General features: G+C 35.1%; 1 protein-coding gene across 2 annotated transcripts in view; it reads right to left on the minus strand.

Moving 5' to 3' along the window:
* Positions 1 to 222: 222 nt before the first annotated feature.
* The window catches only part of Strn (striatin), a 103,127-nt gene continuing 81,672 nt past the window's right edge, over positions 223 to 21,677 (minus strand). For both annotated transcript variants that reach the window (XM_074049506.1, XM_074049507.1), the window contains 8 exons: positions 21,355 to 21,530; positions 19,861 to 19,908; positions 18,757 to 18,878; positions 17,655 to 17,822; positions 15,722 to 15,862; positions 6,881 to 6,988; positions 5,935 to 6,021; positions 223 to 5,843 (listed from right to left, as the gene is read on the minus strand). In XM_074049506.1, coding sequence (XP_073905607.1) covers positions 5,674 to 5,843; positions 5,935 to 6,021; positions 6,881 to 6,988; positions 15,722 to 15,862; positions 17,655 to 17,822; positions 18,757 to 18,878; positions 19,861 to 19,908; positions 21,355 to 21,530 — 1,020 coding nt within the window. In that variant the 3' untranslated portion in view covers positions 223 to 5,673. The remainder of the gene's footprint in view (positions 5,844 to 5,934; positions 6,022 to 6,880; positions 6,989 to 15,721; positions 15,863 to 17,654; positions 17,823 to 18,756; positions 18,879 to 19,860; positions 19,909 to 21,354; positions 21,531 to 21,677) is intronic.

The following is a 21,677-nucleotide window of genomic DNA, read 5'->3' on the forward strand; positions in this document are numbered from 1 at the left end:
CAAATCCTTTGTTGTAATAAACTTTTCTACCTTCTTCACAATCAACATTGTTTCATTACTTTGGACTCATATCCACTTTGTCTAATATCCTTTAGCTTTTCACCCCTCTATTACCCCTCCAACGAAAACCCCAAATAAGTCTGTATTATTTTAGCTGACTTATACTGCAAAGTCACAGCTAGCTTCCAAATCTGACAAATACTGCAATTCATGAGACACCTATAGCACATTATCTATATTTGTATACTTTATTTAAAAACAAATAACACACTTAGAGCCACCAAAATTGGATATCTTAATTAGCTTATCCATACCCTGAATTTACAAAAGAAACTTCTTGCACCACAAAAATTAGCATTCGGATTTACATTAATTGATACAGCTAAAATTTAAATTACCTGAAGATCGAACAATCTGGCACAGGGCTCACCAGCTGGGGGGTGGGGCATGGAGAGAAAGGGTTATTTAGGAATCTGAACTGATGATACCCTGAGAACCGCTCTAGTAAACTGACCTTGAGAGGACATAAAATAACCAGTAAATTTTAGTATTATAAAGTGGTTCCTCCTAAAAACAGGTATAAGATCACATAGTTGGGGGGTGAGTGGATAGGGGATATCTTAATCTGGACTGAGAAAGTATGTGGAGATGGGGTTATATATCTTTTTTTCACAAGAGGCCACCTTCAGCCAAACAATGAAGAGAAAGTACGTGGTAGACCAAAGACTTTCTGATACTGATAATACTAAACTTAGCAGCTCTCTATAAGTCAATTAAAATACCATTCTCTGAGACATTTTCAGAGAGAGCTAATGCACAACAGGGGGGAAAAATCATTCTACATTAACAAGGCACTCACTGGTTCACAGCCTGTTAAAAACCCAGGCAGACATTAGAGTTAATCTAAATTAAAATGAATCTTCTAATTTGCATCAGAGGGATGACAAGTGTGGTCCCAGTTAAATAAAATCTAAAGCCTGACTAGCAAAGATCCAGAAAATTCTGATCCCTAAGTACCACTTCAGAAATACTGGTAGAATAAGTGAGAGTGACCTAAGGATCTCTTTTGGTCTAACATTTGCTTTTTTTCAAATTAAAAATAATAAAAATAAAACTGATATAAAGGACCTTTTAAGTACTTTGTCAGCCTGGAATCCCTTATACTGATAAGAGATCCAGCTGGGTGATGGCATTTAGTGGCAAAAGCAAAATTGAGTCAATTATTTACCATGACCTGGTAAACACAGATATGTTAATTTTCTGGACCTTCCCCTAAAATGGACTTTAAGAATTGGTACATTTCACAAAAATATACATATTTCAGTCAGCTACTACTTTTGTACAACTAGAATCCCAGTGTCAAACACTTAAGTACTACAATTATATAAATAAGTAACATAGTAAGGGAGGCAACTTCTGAACAAGTAAAATGAATGATTATTTACTTAATAGTGTGGAAATAGCTTTCAAAGAAAAAGTAAGCTGAATAAAATTATAATTAGAACTCTTTTTTTTCTGGTAAATTCAGTAACAATTTGTCTTTTGGTTGAAAGCATCACAGATACACATCAACCAGAGATTAACCATTTCCACTCATTAGCAACAATGATGGCTAATTATAAGCCATTCTTTCAAAAGAAAAGTAGAATTAATCCTAAACCTTTCAATCTGATTTGTGACAAAACAAGTTAAATGACAAAGCTTGAGAAAAGCACCAACACAGATTTTTAAATTGCATCCAACTATCACTTCAGATGTTACAAAGATTTGCTTTAGTTAAAATGGCAGCAATGACAACGAGGTAGATATGAGAGATGCCATTTAAATACTTAACTAGCTCAGGTATTTAACCTAGAAATAATTTTTCCTAATTAAATCTTCAGCATATAAGAACTACATGACATGCTCTTGTGTAAAGGGGAAAACATATGAAGTATTAAAATATTACGTTAATGACATCCCACAATTTTGGTGAACCAATAATTTCTCCTTTTATCTGAATTTGGCTATGATTAAAGAATAGGTATTTATTCCCTACTGAAATTTTTAGGAATTCACATTCAAAACTCTTGAAACGTACATGTGGTGCCCTGAAGAGCACAAAATAGAGCATGAAATGCCCCTGAAGTCCTAGAGGTTGAGCAGATACATTAAAAACACATTGATGGCCACAAATCAGGACCTTCACAGATTGGCAACACATACACACACACACATATACATACACACACACACACACACACAAACACACACATTCTCTCTCTCACTATTCTCCCTCCCTCCCCCTTCACAAATTCAATCTTCATCCTCACTGTAAGGCTGCATTTGTATTTTTTTTTTAAAAGGCACCTCTCATTTTCTAGCTATTGCCTTCTGGATGATATCTATTTTGTTACAAAGCCTGAATGTTCAATGGAAATAGTTCAGTACTGAGAATGGAATATTTTTCAATTCACATTTGAATAGCCAGGTTTTCTTACATTCAGATTTTAATAAACTAGAATAACAATCTTTAAAACAAGCATGCTAGCCTATAATGAATATAGTATATACAGTAATTTAAACATTTAGAACTATATATTATTATACTGCAAAAGCAAACAGCACAACATTCATACTCATCTGCTGTGTACACTACCTCCAAAAATGAAAATACAAAACAGTAAAATGCACCGATGGTTTAGATATATATAGTCTATATATTATATATATTCTTGTGATATATATAATATATATTTATAAAATATACATACATTTTAGATATTTTCAAATAAATCTTCATCATTATTTCCAAAACAAATTTATAGCAAGAATACTGAAGGAATGAAAGTTAGATAAACAAAAAATTTCTCACAAAGTTCATTATCAGTGATGCAGCTCAATTTCCCCCTTTTAGTCATAACTAAAATTATTATAAAAGCTAAATATTTTGCATAACTAATTATCTGTTTAATGGCAAAAAGTTGCTAAATTTGTTCAATAGAAAAATACTGAAGGTCATTATATCACTTATGTTAAATATTTGTCTATGGTTTAAGTAGCAAATGAGCTCCGTATGACAGCTGAGTTTTGAAAAGGGTACTGCAAGCTCCAAGAGATATATCCATAGTGCATGAAAATAAGATAGGGACCCTTACCACCTGCTGATTTTCATACTATTCCAATACATTTCATTCCAACTATTTACAAGTCAAGCATTATGAAAGCACTTCAATGACTGCTTGAACCTTCAACTTATTCATTTTGTGTATTTCCAATAGTTTGGGAGAACTTAGATACATGAATACGCTACCATCTTGTTGGAAGACAGCTCTGGCTCATTTCTAGGCTGAGCTCATACAGTGCTAATGTGGAGAGTCTCTCTTTCTATGTATAGTCTTCAATGGCATAGTGCTGGCTTCCTAAGGAACTTTCAACAGTTCCACCATTCTGATTAGAGTTTGCACATCTGAGGGTTATTTCCTATTCAGTGACGGAAAAACTTCAACCATGAGGCATGAAATGAAAGAGAGTGTCTTGGTTTTCAGAATTTCAGTGATATAAGTAAAGCAGGCACTGAAGACCTTGGAACAATAGATATGAGGTCACCTATCATAAATACATCAAGTAAGAGCACCTGACTATAATTTTCCGTATTCTATAAAAATTAAGTTAACAAGTCCCTTTGTTAATTTTGAGAAGAACTGAAAGGAATCTACAAACACAATTTGGAATTTTATATCTGCATAGAAATATAAGAATTCTCCTGGTAGCTTATGCCTAGGTCAATTCAGTCACTTGATTATGCAAAGAAGTCTCTTCAGCCTATTTGTTAACCAAAGCATGGAGATGAAAAAGTAGCTATGTTAAATACAACAGCATGTTTTTATAAAAATCAGGAAAATTTAGGACAGTCTTATAGCTTTAATGAAAATTTGCCTGTGTACTGCAGAATTCTAGAGGCAGATAAGCAGAAATTTTAAAGAAATATTGTCAATTATATCCACCATATCACCATGAGAATAACACTTAAAGGAACAGAAGTACATACCATCAAAAGTGTCATTCCTATGCCAAGGGAATATATTAGTGTAGAAATGTAGGAATTACTTTAATGGCTTAAAATATTTATGGATGCAATATTTAAAGACTGAAAGCCTATGGTACATTTTGTCAAAAAAGTTGGACATTAATTTTAGCTATTTTTAATATCTACATTGGTCTTTATCATTAAGGGCAAAGAAGAGAAAAACACGAAGAGGGGCATGACAGTTGTAGGAAGAGTTCTGCATGATAGGGCTCTAGTTCTGGAGAGTAAGGTTATGAGAATTCCAAATGTCAACTACATAGGGGTCACAGATAAAGTGAAACCTGGCCTTTTAAGACAAGGTTTTCCCCAGAAACAATACTGATTCACTGCCCACTAAAATGTGTATTCAAATTAAACAATGGGGCAGGGGGAGGGAGAAAGGACCTTTTAGCCAATATAAGGTGTTAAACTCTTCCATCCAGATTTCCAGGAGGTTTTTCTTAGAGATACTAATAGAGGACTTCTAAGGAACAAAAAATTTTCTTTATTTAGTACTGCTGCAAAAGCAGTTGCCTGAGGTTAAACATACTCTTTGGACTATTAAAATATAATAATTATTATTTTTGGTAGGTGTCAGATAATATGAATGTGAAAGACAAAGAAGAAAGAGCAGAGATAATCTAAATCATGGTTATGTGGATGTTGATAAACAAGTACCAACAAATACTTCTACCTTTTTTAGTCACTGGAAGGTAAGATTTCATCAATATGAAATAATCCCTCTGATATTATAAAATATCAGATGAATAAGATGAATCTGAAAATAAAAATTAGAGATATGCCGTTTGCCCTTTAAAAAAAAACAAACAGAATCTCAAACCTGAATAAGCTTAAATCTTTTAGAAAAAGTAGACTCTATCAAACTGTTCTTCAGTTTGAAGAGTGCCTGACAGCTAAACTTTAGAACTGTTCCAAATTCATTTTCAAAACAATAATACAATATAGAAATTTGCTTGCGAATTAAGTATGCTTAGCATTTCTGAATAATAATATATTTAACATATTATTGCATCTTTTCCTTCTAATAGGTAAAATGCTTTGCCACGTGCTTTATGCAAACAGCTGAAAGGAGAGTTAAATTAGAACTGATTTTTAACACTGACTGGTTATTATACATAACAGGGTTAGTACAGGAGATATAGTACAGATTACTGTTTGACTACCTAATGTGTTTAACAAGATTTCTCAAGGGAGAAGTAAATCTAAGTTTCTGCTCTTCCTATACTCATTCCCCAGCCATCCAGTTTTTAATTGTCCATTAGAGGATGCCCTGTTCACTCAAGAAGGACAAGACAAACTAAACCAGGGTTCACTCAGACCTGCCTAGGAAATTAGAACAACTTCAGAAATAAAAGCGCCTCTTTGGGGGAAGATTTTAAACAGTTTTTAGGCTCACAGATTCAGCTGAGCTTGCAGCAACCTGAACAAACCTTAATTTTAGAAAACAGTATATGAATTGCAAAACTATACTTTAACAAATGTTCTCTGTGCTCCTTCAGCAGAATAAAAGGGCAAGACGAGATGATTCTTGCCCTGGTCTTCTGAATCTCTTTTGTGCAGTTGGTTATTTATAAAGAGCTAGAAGGTGAAGATGAAGCATCATGTCATACAAAGACTTTAGCCAGAGCATCCGCTCCAGCACTAGCTATGTAGCATTTGGAGGGGTGGAAAGCTACATCATGAATTGATTCTTCAAATTTTTTCCGATGAGCTGTGAACTCCTGGATACATGTCTTACTTTCTAGATTCCACAAACGTATTGAACAGTCATGACCTATACCAAAAGAAAGGAAATTGAAAGAAACAATTACATTAACATTAAAATGATAAAGACAAATAAATAATCTACAGGTGGCGGTACTTACTGCCAGACATCAAGTACAGGCCATTAGGATCAACGGCTAAGCTCGTAACAGCTTCCAGATGGGCTACCATTGAGTGGATCAGCTTACCTTTGGAAAAAGAGATCAATGTTACTCTTTACTACTGATTCTGCTCATCTGGAGCACATGCTGGTTACCAAGTTACTGGTTTTTCCAATCACCCCTGTGTGTATACTCACTGTATCAATAACTTTTTCTATCAGCTAAAGCACACGTCCCCCTCCTACTTCCAGTCATGGCAATGATGAAGAACAAAAGAAGGTATTTTAAACTTCAATATAGAACTCAGTAGTTTTTACATGTGTGTTAATTAGGTTATTAGCCACCTATTTTTGCATCCTTAGCTACAGACAAATTATATGGATTTAAAGGAATGGAGTGTTCAAATTCACAGAGAAAAGAGATTGAGACAAAGGAATAGAAAGGAAACATGGTCACAATTTTGATGGAAACAATATATAGAAAATATTTAAAAATATTAAATTACTAGCAATTAAGCACAGCCAGCAAGCCACCATAATAACAAGGCCAACAGCAGACAGTCAGGGAAATATGGCTGCTAATAGAGTACCTTCCTCCCATGAATTTCCTCTGGACTGATGAAATGCAGTCCAATAAAAACTGGAAAAGCCCCATATTCCAATTCAAATCAAGCAGGACTCAGATTTTATTATGCCACAAAAAAGATACACCCATGGAAAAATGAATAAAACAAACCAAATGATCTGGGGGGGAGGTTCTATTTGCAACGCTGAATAGAGCTACTCAAAAATACATAAAAGTGAATATTAATAAGGCTATTTAATAATCAAACAATTTTAGCAAGGTGCAGTGGTGCAAGCCTGTAATGCTACCTGGAAGCATCCCAGCCTAATTTTAGTAGGGATTTTTTCACTTTAGCAAAAACCTATTCTTAATAAATCCTTACCTGTATTGTTATCATAGAATTTGATGTGCCTGTCTTCATGAGCAGTGATGCTGATAGGAAGGGTGGGATGACTGATGACTCTGTTTATTTGGCAGGAATTACTGGATGCTGAAAAGGTAAAATGGAAGAGCAACACACATTAGTCAAAGCTATTTTTTCACAGAAGGGAGAAGTGAATATTCACCTATGAGGTTGAAAGAGCAAGTTTGTTTATATTTTGTTTATATTTTGTTTATTCTCCAATTATTTCTGTAACTTCAATGTTAGGAAACAAGAAATGCCTGATCTACCTACAAATTAGAATTTCCTTTTCCACCACAGGCTGTCTATTGGCACCACCTACAACTTAGCCAAGAGCCAATGATTTCTCATTTTACAGTGTTCTGTGGTATTTTTGCTACTTTAATAAAGTTCCATCATCACTTGCATGAAGCTAATCCTTAAATTTTAAACTCAGTTTTTTTTTTACACAAAGTGCTCTTTATCATATGGTTGTGATCTAAAGATAAACATGACAAAGAGAGCTTCTTAACACTTAAATCTTTTCTTCTTCACTCTATCTCATTATAGTAGAAACAGTCATCATTTGACAGTTTACCAGGTTTGGAATTTTAAAACAGCATTTAGTATTTTTCACGCACTATTTAAGAAGAGATTTCATTTAAATGCACGAGACAGACAGATCAAATATCATTAAACCCATACCACAGTGAATATACAAGGTAAAGAAATAGTTGTGGCTTCTCCTATGTCAAGTGACAAAACCAGGGCCTATTTTAACTTCTAACTCTATTCCCACCCAACCAGGTGGGTCATATAGATCAAGTAATCACCAAAACTTGGTTCTCAAACTATTACAACTTCCTCTGAAAGCCTTTTTATTAAGAGGGACTCAATAATTAGGAAGAAGCTGGGCATGATGGTGCCCACCTATAATCACAGCACTCAGGAGAAGCTTAACTTTGAGGCCAGACTAAGCTACACAGATCTTGTCTAAATTAATTAATTAATGAAGAACTTAAGTTCAATTAGTGGTTTTTATTAACATATTTTTGTAAGAAAAGAAAAGCCTATATGAAGATAACACTAATTTAAGATAAGTCAAAGTTTTAAAAAAATCATTGTATCATTTTCCAGGGATAGGAAGGAATGTCCTTATAAAATACATTACTGGAGAGAAGGAGCACTGCCAGGAACCCACTGCACCACCAACATCTTTGTTTTGTTGGTGGGTGTTCTTTCTTTTTTCTTTTTTTTTCCCTGGACCACACAGTAGCCTCTAATCCACCAAAGTGCAAAATATTGGCACACAGGGCTGCAAACCTTGCAGAAGCCTCGAGAGTCACGAACTGTGTAGAAAGGGAACAATCACCCATGGCTGACCTAGGGATCCCACTCCATACCAGAGAGAGGAGCCTACAAACTATTCAGGTGAGCTAGCCACTTTCAGTCCTGAGGGCTACTGCACTGAGCAGCTCTGCTTGTGGGAATTGGATTGAACCCTTCCAGGAGAAATCTCTTGGTCTAATAAAGCCCTGTCTGGCAGGGGAGGGGCACTGAGGCTTGTGGCTCAGCCTCTGCATCTCTATACAAAGGAAGCCAGTGAGGTTGCAGGCTAGTCAAGGTTGAGCATAGTATATGGGAAATAATAACTTGTTCAACCAACACCAAGAAGCCTAGTAGCAAGCTGAATTTCCAAAGACTTTCTGGTCAAAAAGTCTGAGCTAAAGCTCCCAGACTGCCATTCCCTGTCCAGCCCTGCTTAAGCACCTCAGAGAAGTCTCCTAGCTAAGCGTGCTGGATCTGACTGCCTCTCTCCAAGAGGAACCTTTGGCTAAATAGCCTGAGTGAAGCCCCCCAAACCTGCCCAGTATATCTGTCCAAAGGAGGGGCAGGAACCGAGAGAAAGCCTCTGCCTATAGGGACCCAGCCTGGCCCAGTGGGGGAGGGGCACCACCCTGAGGGGACACATGAGAACTGCAGACAAAAACCTGAGGACTAGAAGTTAGAGAGGAGCATCCAGTGTGCTCACTGAGCACAGGAGAAACCCACTCTTCTCCACAACAAGGAAGAAATTCAGACTTTTAAAACTTTTTTTTCCCTTCTTGCTAAAGTTTCAATTTGTCTATTCACCTGCAGCAAAGTAGCAGGATACAAAAATCAATATACAAAATTCAATAGCTTTTCTATATACCAATAATGAACAGACTGAGAAAGAATTTAGGAAAAGAATTCCAGTAATAATAATGTCAAAAAATACAAAGGAAGTGAAAGACCTGTACAATGAAAACTATGTAAATCATAGAAGAAATCGAAGAAGGCACCAGAAGATGGAAAGACTTTCATGCTCATGGATTGGCAGAATTAGTATCATGAAAATGGCTATATGAATCTATATGTTCAATGAAATCGCATCAATATTCCAATGACATTTCCCACAGAGATTGAAAAGTCAACCCTAATGTTCATATGAAAGCACAAAAGGCTGTGAATAACCAAGGCAACACTGAGCAAAAAGAGCAATGCTGGAAATATCATGATACTTGACTTCAAAGTATATCACAGAGCCATAACAATAAAACAGCACGACACAGGCACAAAAACAGACCCAAAGACCAATGGAATAGAATGGAAGACCCAGACATAATTCCATGCAGCTAAGCACCTGATTTTTGACAAAGGCACCCAAAACATATGATGGAAAAAACCCAGATTCTTCAACAAATGTGGCTGGGGAAAATTGTCTATCTGCATGTAGAAGACTGAAACTAGATACATGTCTTTCATCCTGTACAAATATCAATTCAAAGTGGATCAAAGACCTTAAAACATGGCCTGGAACTTTAAAACTACTGCAGGAGAGAGCAGGAAATACACTGGAACAGATAGGCATAGGCAATGACTTCCTAAACAGAACTCTAATGGCTCAGTGACTAAGAGAAAGTATTGATAAATGGGACTACATGAAACTGAAAAGTTTCTGTACAGCAAAAGAAATGGCCACCAGACAGAAGAGACGGCCTACAGAATGGGAGAAAAATCTTTGCCAACTGTGTATCTGACAAGGGATTAACAACCAGAATTTAGAGGGAGCTCAAAAAACAAAACTCCTAAAGAATCAGTGATACAATTAAGAAATGGGCATATGACTGAACAGAAAATTTTCAAAGAAATACAAAAGGCCAAAAACAAAATCCACATGAAGAAATGCTCAACATTCCTGGATGTAAAGGAAATGCAAATTAAAATCACAAGATTCCACCTTTTTAGAATGACTATTATCAAGAACACAAATAAGCCAGGTGCTAGTGGCTCACGCCTGTAATCCTAGCTACTCAGGAGGCAGAGATCAGGAGGATCGCTATTTGAAGCCAGCCCTGGGGCAAATAGTTCCAGGAAACCCTATCTCAAAAAAAAAAAAAAAAAAAAAAGACAAAGGACTGATAACCAGAATAAGGGAACTTAAGAAACTAAACTCTCCCAAAATCAATGAACCAATTAAGAAATGGGCAACTGAACTAAACAGAACTTTCTCAAAAGAAGAAATTCAAATGGCTAAAAGACACATGAAAAAATGCTCACCATCTCTGGCCATAAAGGAAATGCAAATCAAAACCACACTAAGATTCCACCTCACCCCTGTTAGAATAGTTATCATCAAAAATACCACCAGCAACATGTGTTTGCGGGGATGTGGGGAAAAAGGAACCTTCTTACACTGCTGGTGGGAATGCAAGCTGGTGCAACCACTCTGGAAAAAAAAATTGGAGACTTCTTAAAAATCTAAACATAGATCTGCCATAAGATCCAGCAATCCCACTCTTGGGGATATATCCAAGGAATGTGACACAGGTTACTCCAGAGGCACCTGCACACCCATGTTTATTGCAGCACTATTCATAATAGCCAAGTTTAGGAAACAATCAACTTGCCCTACTACTGACAAATGGATCAAGAAAATGTGGTATTAATACACAATGGAATTTTACTCAGCCATGAAGAAGAATGAAATCTTATCATTTGCAGGTAAATGGATGGAACTAGAGAACATCATTCTGAGCAAGGTTAGCCAGACACAGAAGACCAAAAATTGTATGTTCTCCCTCCTATGCGGACTTTAGATCTAGGGCAAATGCAGCAATGTGGTTGGACTTGGGTCACATGACAAGGGGAGAGCACATATGGGAGGTACGGGGATAAGCAGAAAACCCAAAACATGAAAGCATTTAATGTCCCCACTCCAGAGGAACTAATACAGAAACCTTAAAGCGACAGAGGTCAACATGAGAAGGGGATCAGGAACCAGTGTAAAGATCAATTAGAGATGAATCAACCTGGGTTGAAACACATTTGTATACGAAAGCAATGCTAGGAATCTCTCTGTATAGCTGTCCTTATCTCAATTAGCAAAAACGCTATGTCTTTCTTATTATTGCTTATTTCTACTCTTCAACAGAACTGGAGAAAAGCACAGAACCGGAGAAAAGCACAGAACCTGTCTGGAAGTGAGGGGGGAGAGAGTGAAGGAGAGGGTGGGGGTGGGGGTAGGGATCAGGGGGGAGAAATGACCCAAACAATGTATGCACATGTGAATAAATGAATAATAATAATAAAAAAAGCCCATCACAAAAAAAGGGCTGGCAGAGTGGCTCAATTAGTAAGAGTGCCTGCCCGGCAAGCATGAGGCCCTGAGTTGAAACCACAGTTCCAAAAAAATAAAAAAAGATACAAACAACAGCAAATGTTGGCAAGGATGCAGGGAAAAAAGGAACCCTCATACACTGTTGGTGAGAATGTAAATTAGTAAATAAACTGCTGTGGTGGCTCCTCAAAGAACTAAAAACAGAACTAAATGATCAGCAATACCACTCTTTGGCATATACCTGAAAGAATGTAAGTCAGGTTACAAAAAAAATACACCTCCACATCCATGTTAATTGCAGTATTATTCATAATAGCCAAACTATGGAAATAGCCTCAATGCCCAGTTGATGAATGCATTAAAACAATGTGTTATATATGCAAGGGAATATTATTCAGCCATAAATAATGAAGTTTTGTCATTTGCAGGTAAATGGATGGAATTGAAGATTATCATCCTAAGTGAGGTAAGTCAGGTTGAGAAAGACAAAGGTCACATTTTTCTTTCATATGTGGAAGACCGATCCAAATACGAATACAAGCATTATCATATATACATATAAATATGCACATGTTCCCAAAAGTGGAGCTATTAGAGGAAACTAAAGGAGGAGGAAAAGACGAAAACATCAATAAAGAGTGGATAATACTGAAATGCATCACCTCTGTGTAGGAACAAGATACAGTGAAATGCACTGAAAATTGCTGAACAATACAGGGTAGGAGAAAAAGGGTTTTTACTCTTTCTTAAGAGTAATAAAGGGGGTTAGACTGATTAAAGTCTATTTACAGTTAAAATACCAAGGCAAAACCCCAATGAACAATGGACAGACAAATAATGAAGTATAGGAGTGTAGAACAGGCCATGTAAAGGGGAGGATACCAGTGTGTGTGGGGGTAAATGAAGAGAGTAAAGGAGGGTAAATATGGTTGATATATTTTCCACACATGTAGAAATATGGAACACTGAAACATGTCAAAGACATTTTAAGAAGGGGGAGGGGAAGAGGAAGAATAATGGAGGGGATGAATCCAACCTGAGTATGTTGCATGCATATATGGAAATGTCACAACAAAACTCTCATACAACTATTATGTATTAATAACATTTAAAAACTAAAATAAAATACATTGTTGGGACAAACTGAATATGAGCAGTAACTCAGACAACAGTATTGTGTGAATATTAAATTTCCTGATTTTGACCACTGATGTGCTATGTCAGAAAATGTACTTGTTCTTGGGAATCACATGCTGAAGGATTCAGGGCAATAGGGGCACAATGTCTCTGAGGTGGCTTAGAATTGAGAATTATACATACAAACAAGAATGGGAAAGCAAAGGTGACAAAACGTTGAAAATTAGTACATGAGTGAAGTGTAGCCAGAAGTCCTTTTACTACTTTTGCAATTTTTCTGCAATTTAAAATTATTTAAAAATTAAGATCCTAGAACAGGTATTATTTTACATTCACACAACAGAAAAGCTAACTAAAAATAATCTTACTAGACTTTCATGTGGTTCTTAGGAATACGACATCTTAAAAATTGAAGATAGTCTAATGGTAGGTGATAACTCAGTCTGCTATTTAAATATAGAGCAAAGGTCACTTGGCCATGAAGAATAGGTTTTTGTTTCTGGCAGTATGGGAGTGGGGGGGGTTTGAACTTAGGGCCTCATGCTTGTTAGGCAGGCACTTGAACTACTCTATCAGCCCTTTATTGTGTTGGGTATTTTTGAGATAGAGTCTCGCTTTTTTGCCCAGGCTGGCCTCCAACAGAGATCCTCCTGACCTCTGCCTTGAGTGGCTAGGATTATAGGCATGAACACTTGGCACTAGGCTAAAAGTAGGTTTTAGTTTTATTATTGTTGTTTTGTTTTGAGACAGGATCTCACTATGTTCCCCAGGCTGGCCTTGAACTTGTGATTCTCCTGTCCAAACCTTCCAAGTAGCTAGGATTATAGATCTGGAGTAAGTTCTTTGTTAGTTATACTTGATTTAAATAATCCTAAACAAAGAGATGCTTAGTTTCAAAATTCAGACTATGAGGTAACAGACCATTGAGCAATATATTTTGTAAGGTTTAGTAGCAGAAAAATAATGAAAAATAGAGAAATAAAATATGTCATGTATTATGAGAGTGAAGTTTGAGAAGAGCTTCAGTTATTTTGAGACCTAGAAAATGAATATGATGGAAATCAAATCATGGAAGCAAGCAAAAGAAAATACTTTTAAGGAAGTATTTATGGTAAATCAGAGAAGTTGGCAAAATACAAAGAACATTAGAAATAAGAAGAAGGCCTAGATTCCATTCTAACAGTGAAACCAAAAGAATTCTCCAAGTATTCAGGTTTAGCTTGTGACTCAGAAATGTTTATCTTCTCACTGGGCTCACAAGTACCCAATTACCTGCTTCAAGGACCTTTGACATTACAGTCCAATCACCCTTGGCACCAATGGGAAGAACAGTGGTTGATTCTTATTCTAGCAGCAAACACCCTCATCACTTGAAACTCTATATGAAATTCACTTTCACTTTGAAAAATGTTTGGAATTTGTGAGACACTTTTTTTTTTTGTCAGTATTGGGGCTAGGCAGGTGCTTAAGCACTTGAGCCATTCCACCAGCACTTCAAAGACATTTGGGTTGCACTTTAATTTAAAAAACAAGCGGTTGAGGGTGTAGCTCAGTAGAGAGCACTTGCTTAGCATGCTCAAGAGTATGCTTAATCCCCAGCATCACACACATATTCAAAATCTGTTAAATTTCAGAGTAGAATGACATAATCAAACATAAATAGCAAAGAGATAGTGCACAGTAGAAAGGAATACAAGATTAAGTTTGCTTTATACATCTCTAAAAATAATAAAACTGATAGTCTATAAAATGTCAAGACATGTTTTTGTAAGTGAAAATAATTGTCACTTTTCTTATAATGTGATCTTTGTTAAAAACATTCTTGGTAGTCTTCTAAAAATGTTTCTGGTCACAGACAAAATGTCTATTACTTTATGGCCACACTTGGGAAAAGAAAATGGGATCACCTAGTTCAGTTTATCTACCTTACCCACCAGATTTTACCAACTTGGAGCAGTCATGAAAAATCAACATTTGTCACTCAGGAAATTCAAAGAACTGGCTACAATCTCTGAAGGTAATTCCAGAAATGCTCATGGTCTCCCTGATTTCACATTGGTTTTTAAAATTTTTACCACTGTGTTTCAAATCATTATTTAAATGTGATTTTAAATTTACTGAGAATCTAAAATCTGTATTTTTTTTGGCAAAATAATTGTCTTTTCTAAATCTATAATCTCACCTTTTATTTTCCTGTTTTTATCTTTTATATTTAAATAACTCAAAGTTCTAGTCATGGCTACTTCTCCAAATAACTGTCACAGCATATGAAAAGAAAACAAAGAATAACCAATTAAGAAGTAAAAATGAAGAAAACCCAAACAGAAAGAATGAAAATTTTCAGAGGGAAAGAGAAGTAGGGAAAGAGACAAGTAAACGAATGCACATGTACATTTTTACATGCATGTAATCACTTTTAAAGCTAGTTTTTAGATTAAAACAAAAGTATATGTGTATGCAGTTTTTTAAATCAACTGCAACCTAAACTGTGTTTGTCTGCATTATGACTAAAGATAGAAAGCGATCATTAACAAAAGCCAACAGCCAAAAGAGTCCCTAATATTTTCTTCAAACCCTAAGAACGCATTTATTTCCTGACTTCCATATCCAATGAGAAGTTTCAGATTTGAGATTCTGAGAGCTATAATGCAATCTACAGTCTAATCAGTATTGAGGTGTATAAGTTTATATTACTAATATAAAATTGGTTAAAAATGAAATTACGAAAAATAAAAAAACAGATTTTATGTTCTATTCAGAATTCTTTTTTTCTTTGAATAGAACTGAAATTAATCATCTGGTATAAAATTTAATTTAACTCACCTGTGGAATAACTCAAATGCCATTTCAAATAGTATAGTTATAAATACACAAAAATGTAACTAACTCATAGAAACCAATTGTAAATCATTATATTCATGTAAGCAAATATGTTCTGAAGTTTAAGAGGCAGGACACTTTATAATGACAAGTATTTTTCACAGTTGAGTCTAGCAGTTACAATTTTGATTATGTAAAAAGCTGATCCAAACATAGACTATTTAAAATTGGTATATACATACTTGAATCTATATTGGATTCTAAAGTGAGAATGCGTTGTTGTGTTTCCATGTTAAAAATGCTTGTGTATCCTTTGCTGAATGATGCTACCATATGGCTCGGGTCACTGCTCACTAGATCCACAGAGGCAGGGATTCCCAATTCTAAGAGTCAAAAGAGAACAGCAATTAGAGGGGTCTACTTGACAATGTGCTTAAAAATACAGCAAAACAAATAATGGCATGATTTCCTTAAGAAGTACATAAAGTCTACCATTAGAATAAGAATTATCTCAACTCATAAGCATTCAATGAAGATTGTAAGTTTCATAACTTTCTGCTGCTGCCTTCTTTTTTTTTTCTTGTGCATGCTAGGAGGGTTCTACCATTTAAGCCATACTTCAAGCCCTTTTATTTGTATTTTATTTTCAAGACAGAGTCCTGCTAAACTTTGTGCAGACTGGAATTTAACTGGTGATCCTCCAGCCTTTGCCTCCTGAGTACCTGGGATTATAGGTGTGCTCTACCATGCTGATGAGAACAAATGTGTGATGATAGTTTGTTGTTGTTGTTTGTTTTTTGTGGTACTGGGGATTAAACCTAGGGCCTTGTACATGCTAGACAAACACTCTACCACTTGAACCACTCCTCTAGCCTCTTAGTTTATTATCCTTTACCTGTTCAGCATATCTGCTACCCAGTATTCTGCTAATACACTCATTTAGAAAGTAAATGGAAAACATGTATGGACTACAAGTTTTGCTGCATTCACTTCAATCTGGGGCTGTAGAGTGACATAGTGGGAAGTTTTCATTAAAAAAAAAAATCCAGCTCAGGCTGGGCACAGGGCTCAGTGGTAGAGTGCTTACCTAGCATTTGTTAGATTTCATTGAAGTCTAAAAATAAGTAACAACAGCTCAAGAATAGAAAAGGTATTTTGTTATACAGGAACTAAACATGGAACTCATTTATATCATAATAGATTGACAACACCAAAGGTGTTGGTAAAGATGTAGAGTACTTGGAACACTTATACATTGTGGTTAGTGGTATAAAATGTTCCAAACACTTTGAAAAAAATGGTGAATTTACATAAAGTTAAAAAAAAAAACCCACGCTGAAACTCAGCAATTCTACTTCTGGATCTCTACCCACTCACAATGAAAATATATGAATGTTCATCATAGCTTACTTTTTAGCAGTCCCAAAGTATCTATCAAGACATAAAGAAAGTATAATCAAAGCATGTTGCATGTACATATGAAAAGGTCAAAATGAAATCCATACAAAAATTTGTAAGAAAGTTTAAAAGAGAAGTTTGAGGGAAGGAGGGGATAGGAAAGAATAATAGAAGGGATGAACATGATCAAAGTACATTATATTCTGTATGGGAAAGTTACAATGAAACCCCTCACTTTGTACAATTAATATATGATAATAAAAGCAGTAAACAGGCAAATTATAGTTTAATAAAATACTCTCAAAAGAATAAAGAGAAATAAAATGACACTGAATTTCAGAAACATAGTGAGTAAAAAGAAAGACACAAAAGAACACATACTGTATTATTACATTTTATGAAGATTTGGGATGGACAAAACTAATCTGTGATGAAAGAAATCACAACAGTGGTACCTCTGATAGGAATGGGGAGAGGGGATTGACTAAGAAGGCTGCAAAGGAGTTCTGGAAAGGTGAAAGTAATGTTCTAAGTCTTGATCTGTGCAAGTTATAACACTGTACTTATTTATCAGGCACTGAAATATACCCTTAAGATCTGCATTTTTCACTGTATTTAAAATGTTTTCACACCAAATACTATGTTTTTAAAACTTACACATAAGTTGAAACTTCAAACAAGTACATTTTTGTTGCTTCAAGAAACCCTCTACATTTAAATAGCAAGGGTTCATGGAATCATTTATTTATTTGCCTGCTGAATTATTTATGTATGTACCTTGATTATCATTAAATATACTTAGTGCTGGAGCAACCTCTGTTGTGTTCCATAAACGAAGAGTGCCATCTGCTGAACAGGACAACAAACGCTGATGTGCTGCACTGTAAGCCAAACCCCAGACTGCATCTGTGTGGCCTAATAGAGGGCCTCTTAAAACTGAAGGATCTATGCAAAACGGAAAAAGTGCAAAATCAGGAGGAAAAAGTCATAAAGGTCTTTAGGTCCCAGAGAAAGCAAACATATTAGTTTAAAAGTATTTGATAACTATGAAATACTTTTCCTTGTTTCTATTATTCTTTTGAAATGCTGCAGAAATCAAAAACAGGCTTGGAAATTTTTTAAATTAAAATTAAAAACCTTGTACTGTCTTTTTTAAAGAAAATGATCCACTTTTGGTGCTTATTAAATGAATACTGGGAAAAATTTTTGTTTACTGAATTTATGTTTACTTAGATTTGATGGTAAAATTAATCTTAAGTGATAGTAAAATTAAAATTTGCTTTTATGACAAATATGACATTTTAATCCATTCTACAACTTAAGAGAAAACCAAAATTGCCAATTCCTGAACAGTTTTTGGAAGCGAATTTATGGTAATATGTAGTGAAGATATAATACGGATTTATGCCTGATGATATTTTTACCAAGCCTAAAGGGCACTTCTTAACTTTTGAGGGAAATATTTCAGTAGCATGGACTTTAAATCTTATTAGTTTCTATATCCCTCTAATAACTGACCAGGGGAATAATGCCAATATTCATTTTCCTTCAAAGCTGTTTGTTAAGAATAGTGAAAAGACATGATCACAGATTAGTAATAAGGTATCAATTACCATACAGATGCCTAAAAGGAAACAATTGTTAAGCAAATCAGTATTTCTAATCAATAAGACTTTGGGGAAGTGGGAATTGTTTTGTTCTTTTAGTATCACATATAAAATTCATTCCTAAATATAGGAATCTTTATTTTTCTTAAAAAAAGAGGCATTCTTATCTTTTACTTATTTTCAAAAATGCCTAATTTTTACCCTTATAGGTGCCACAAACATATATAAAAAGAAAACATCTTATTCTGTCAGGACCTGAGGTAATCACATACCATAGGAGTCATAGGGATCAATGTTAGGATTAGTGGTATTCCAGCCCTGGATCAGTCCGTCAGTACCACCACTATAACACTGCTCACCATTGCTGCTCATCACCACACAAAGTACTGGACCTCTGGAACATTAAATAAATAAATTAGGTAAGTAGATAAACTGCTGTTCTCAAAAATTAATCTTATAATGACTTGTCAAAAATAAGAATGCCTAATTACTAAATGATCGTCTATTTTTCTGCCTTTTGCAATGAATAAAAATACTGTTAAAACATTGTTCATTTTTCACCCTCTCCTAAACCAGAGGTTGGTAAGCTATGTCGTCTCAATCAAATTCAAGCACTAGTCTGTTTCTATACAGTCCTGAAGCTAAGAATGTTTTTTTTATTTTTAAAGGGCTGTAAGACAAAATAAAACACAACAAAACAAAAAAACAATATGCTGTTCCAAGGCCCTGAGTTGGATTCCCAGTAATGCAAAAACAAAAACATTCAAACAAATTAAAAAAAAAAATGCAACAAAGTATATGGCCTGCCAAACTTGGAAAAGTTATTCTCTGACCCTATATATAAAAAGTATACTAATTTCTATGCTAAATTAAACTGACATGTTCCTTACTCTTAAATGAGAACAGGAAAATGTGTCATCACAATTTTAAAAATTCTAAGGAAAAAAAAAGTGTCTGTGTGTGTGTGTGTGTGTGTGTGTGTGTGTGTGTGTTGCTAGGGATCAAACCCAGGGCAAACACTTTACCAAATGAGCTACATCCTCAGCCCTCAAATATTTTTATATAGATTACCTTTAAGAGAAACAAATGCCAGGATTTCTAATATTTAAAGCTAATTGCCTCAACTTCAAGATACACATGCACATACTATTTAAATATCATGCAAACAAAAACTTTCAGCAAGGATTCCTATTTGTTAGTGATAAACTTGATTTTAGCATAATATTAGCTGCCAATTTCTTTTACACTTACAAAAAAACCCGCGACTAAATACAAAAATTACTGAACAAAAATATGTAAGTGAAAGAAAATAAAATACCCAATCAGGCTGCTTTACAATGATATTGGTTTAAAACAAAGGAAAAGCACATACTTACTTATGAGCCCTGAAGGTATAGATAGGCTCTACATCAAGAGAAGTACTCCTAAATCAGAGAAAGAAGACAAGTTTAACCATTCTAAATTTCAATAGTAAACAGTATGACTGAATATATGTTATAACATTGCCTTTAGGAATACAGACATCCTGGTAATAAAACTATTCTCAACTACAGGATACATCAGAAAGCTTACCTAAGTCCACTCACATTGTCATGGTGTCAAGAAACAAGCTCCTTGTTAGTAAAATACCTGTTACAATGCTTTTAGCATTATCATCACCTACTTGACTAAAGGGAGAGACAACTTCACTCAGGAAAAATTGTAGGGGTTTGAAGGAATAAATTTCTGAATTTGATTTTCAGTGCTGTCATTAACTGGGTAGTTAACTTTAGGCAAGTTACTTAGTCTTTCAGAACTTCAGAGTCCTCTATATTAAAAATAAAACAGAAAAATGGGGATAACACCAAATACTCATGTAATTAAATGAGATTTGACAACTTTTATAGGTCATTTCCAAGTTTTAATTTCAAAGGTAGACAAGTTACTGTTATTTGCATGTGAAGGTATTTTTACTAAGCTATCACCAACAACAAACTTATTTCAATTTTTTTCTAAATGAGACATTTGTATCTCTAGCTGCATGTGACTGTGCTGGAATAAGAGCTAGTGCATTGTGACCAAAGAACTAGAAAGGAAAAAGGCATAATGTATAAACAGGAAATAATTTTTCTCTGCTGAAAATATAAGATCAAAATTAGGGTTCATTTAGTTTTCTCAAGATCTGGTGGTGCTATCTGTTACAGACTGATAAATCAAGCATTTTATGTGTCCTGTGTATGGCTTACAGCATGCATGCCACTGAGCAAAAGGGCTCTTGCTGGCAGATGCTAGTTATGGACAATGTAAGGATCCTATCAAGTGGAATCAAGTCTAGCTTCGGGGACTTATAAAAGAGTTTATACTAAATCATGTCTTTTGCTACTTAGAAACCAAGGGGCCCATGGCAAGAACAAACAATTAAGTAAAGGCAATATCAGAGTCTCAGTTTAGACATAACTGGTTGGAATGGAAAGTACCTAAAGACCCAAGGCTAAAAGATAAGACCAAAGACAGGTCCCTCACTGCTCTCCCAACTAGCCCTTCCCCTCCTCTATACTGTCTGCCCAAAATTAATAAATAATGGAACAGGGTCAAGTTAGAGTTTTGATCATTTTAAACATGCCTATTTATATTAACAGTAGGAATCTTCAGTAGAGACAAGGGGCTCCCCAAAGAAGATAGCCATTTAAAACATTGTATGCTTGAAGACTGTACTCAGCATTTGTAAATTCTGGGAAAACCATCAGATAAAGACATTTGTTCTTAAATGCCAGTTTTCCAACCTAACATTAGACTGTATGAAAGGAAAAGCAATCTAATTAAATATATTTTTTTCCTGCTGAGAAGTTTAACTAAAATATTCAAATAAAGTTTAAGCACAATATTCTCACTTTTTGGCTGGGGCTGTTTTCTGCAAATTCCACATTTTCAGTGTATGATCTTCTGACGCTGTTATCAAAACAGGTTCAATGGGGTGGAAAGCAAGTGCTCGGATGCCATCAAAGTGACTTCTTAATGTAAACTTAGGGTTCCAAGTCTTCCTCAATGCATCTTTATTGTTTGCTATCTATTAAAGAAACAAAGCAAAGATATCTATACATTTAGTTCAGGATAGGAAAAAAAAAAACCGTAGTTTTCTCTGAAGAAATATGAAAGCTGTAATTTAAAAAAAGTTAACATGATTCAATATAAAAAGTGAGTCAAATAATAACTC

The sequence above is a fragment of the Castor canadensis genome, chromosome 12 (assembly GCF_047511655.1).
Source record: "Castor canadensis chromosome 12, mCasCan1.hap1v2, whole genome shotgun sequence".
NCBI classification, from domain to species: Eukaryota; Metazoa; Chordata; class Mammalia; order Rodentia; family Castoridae; genus Castor; species Castor canadensis.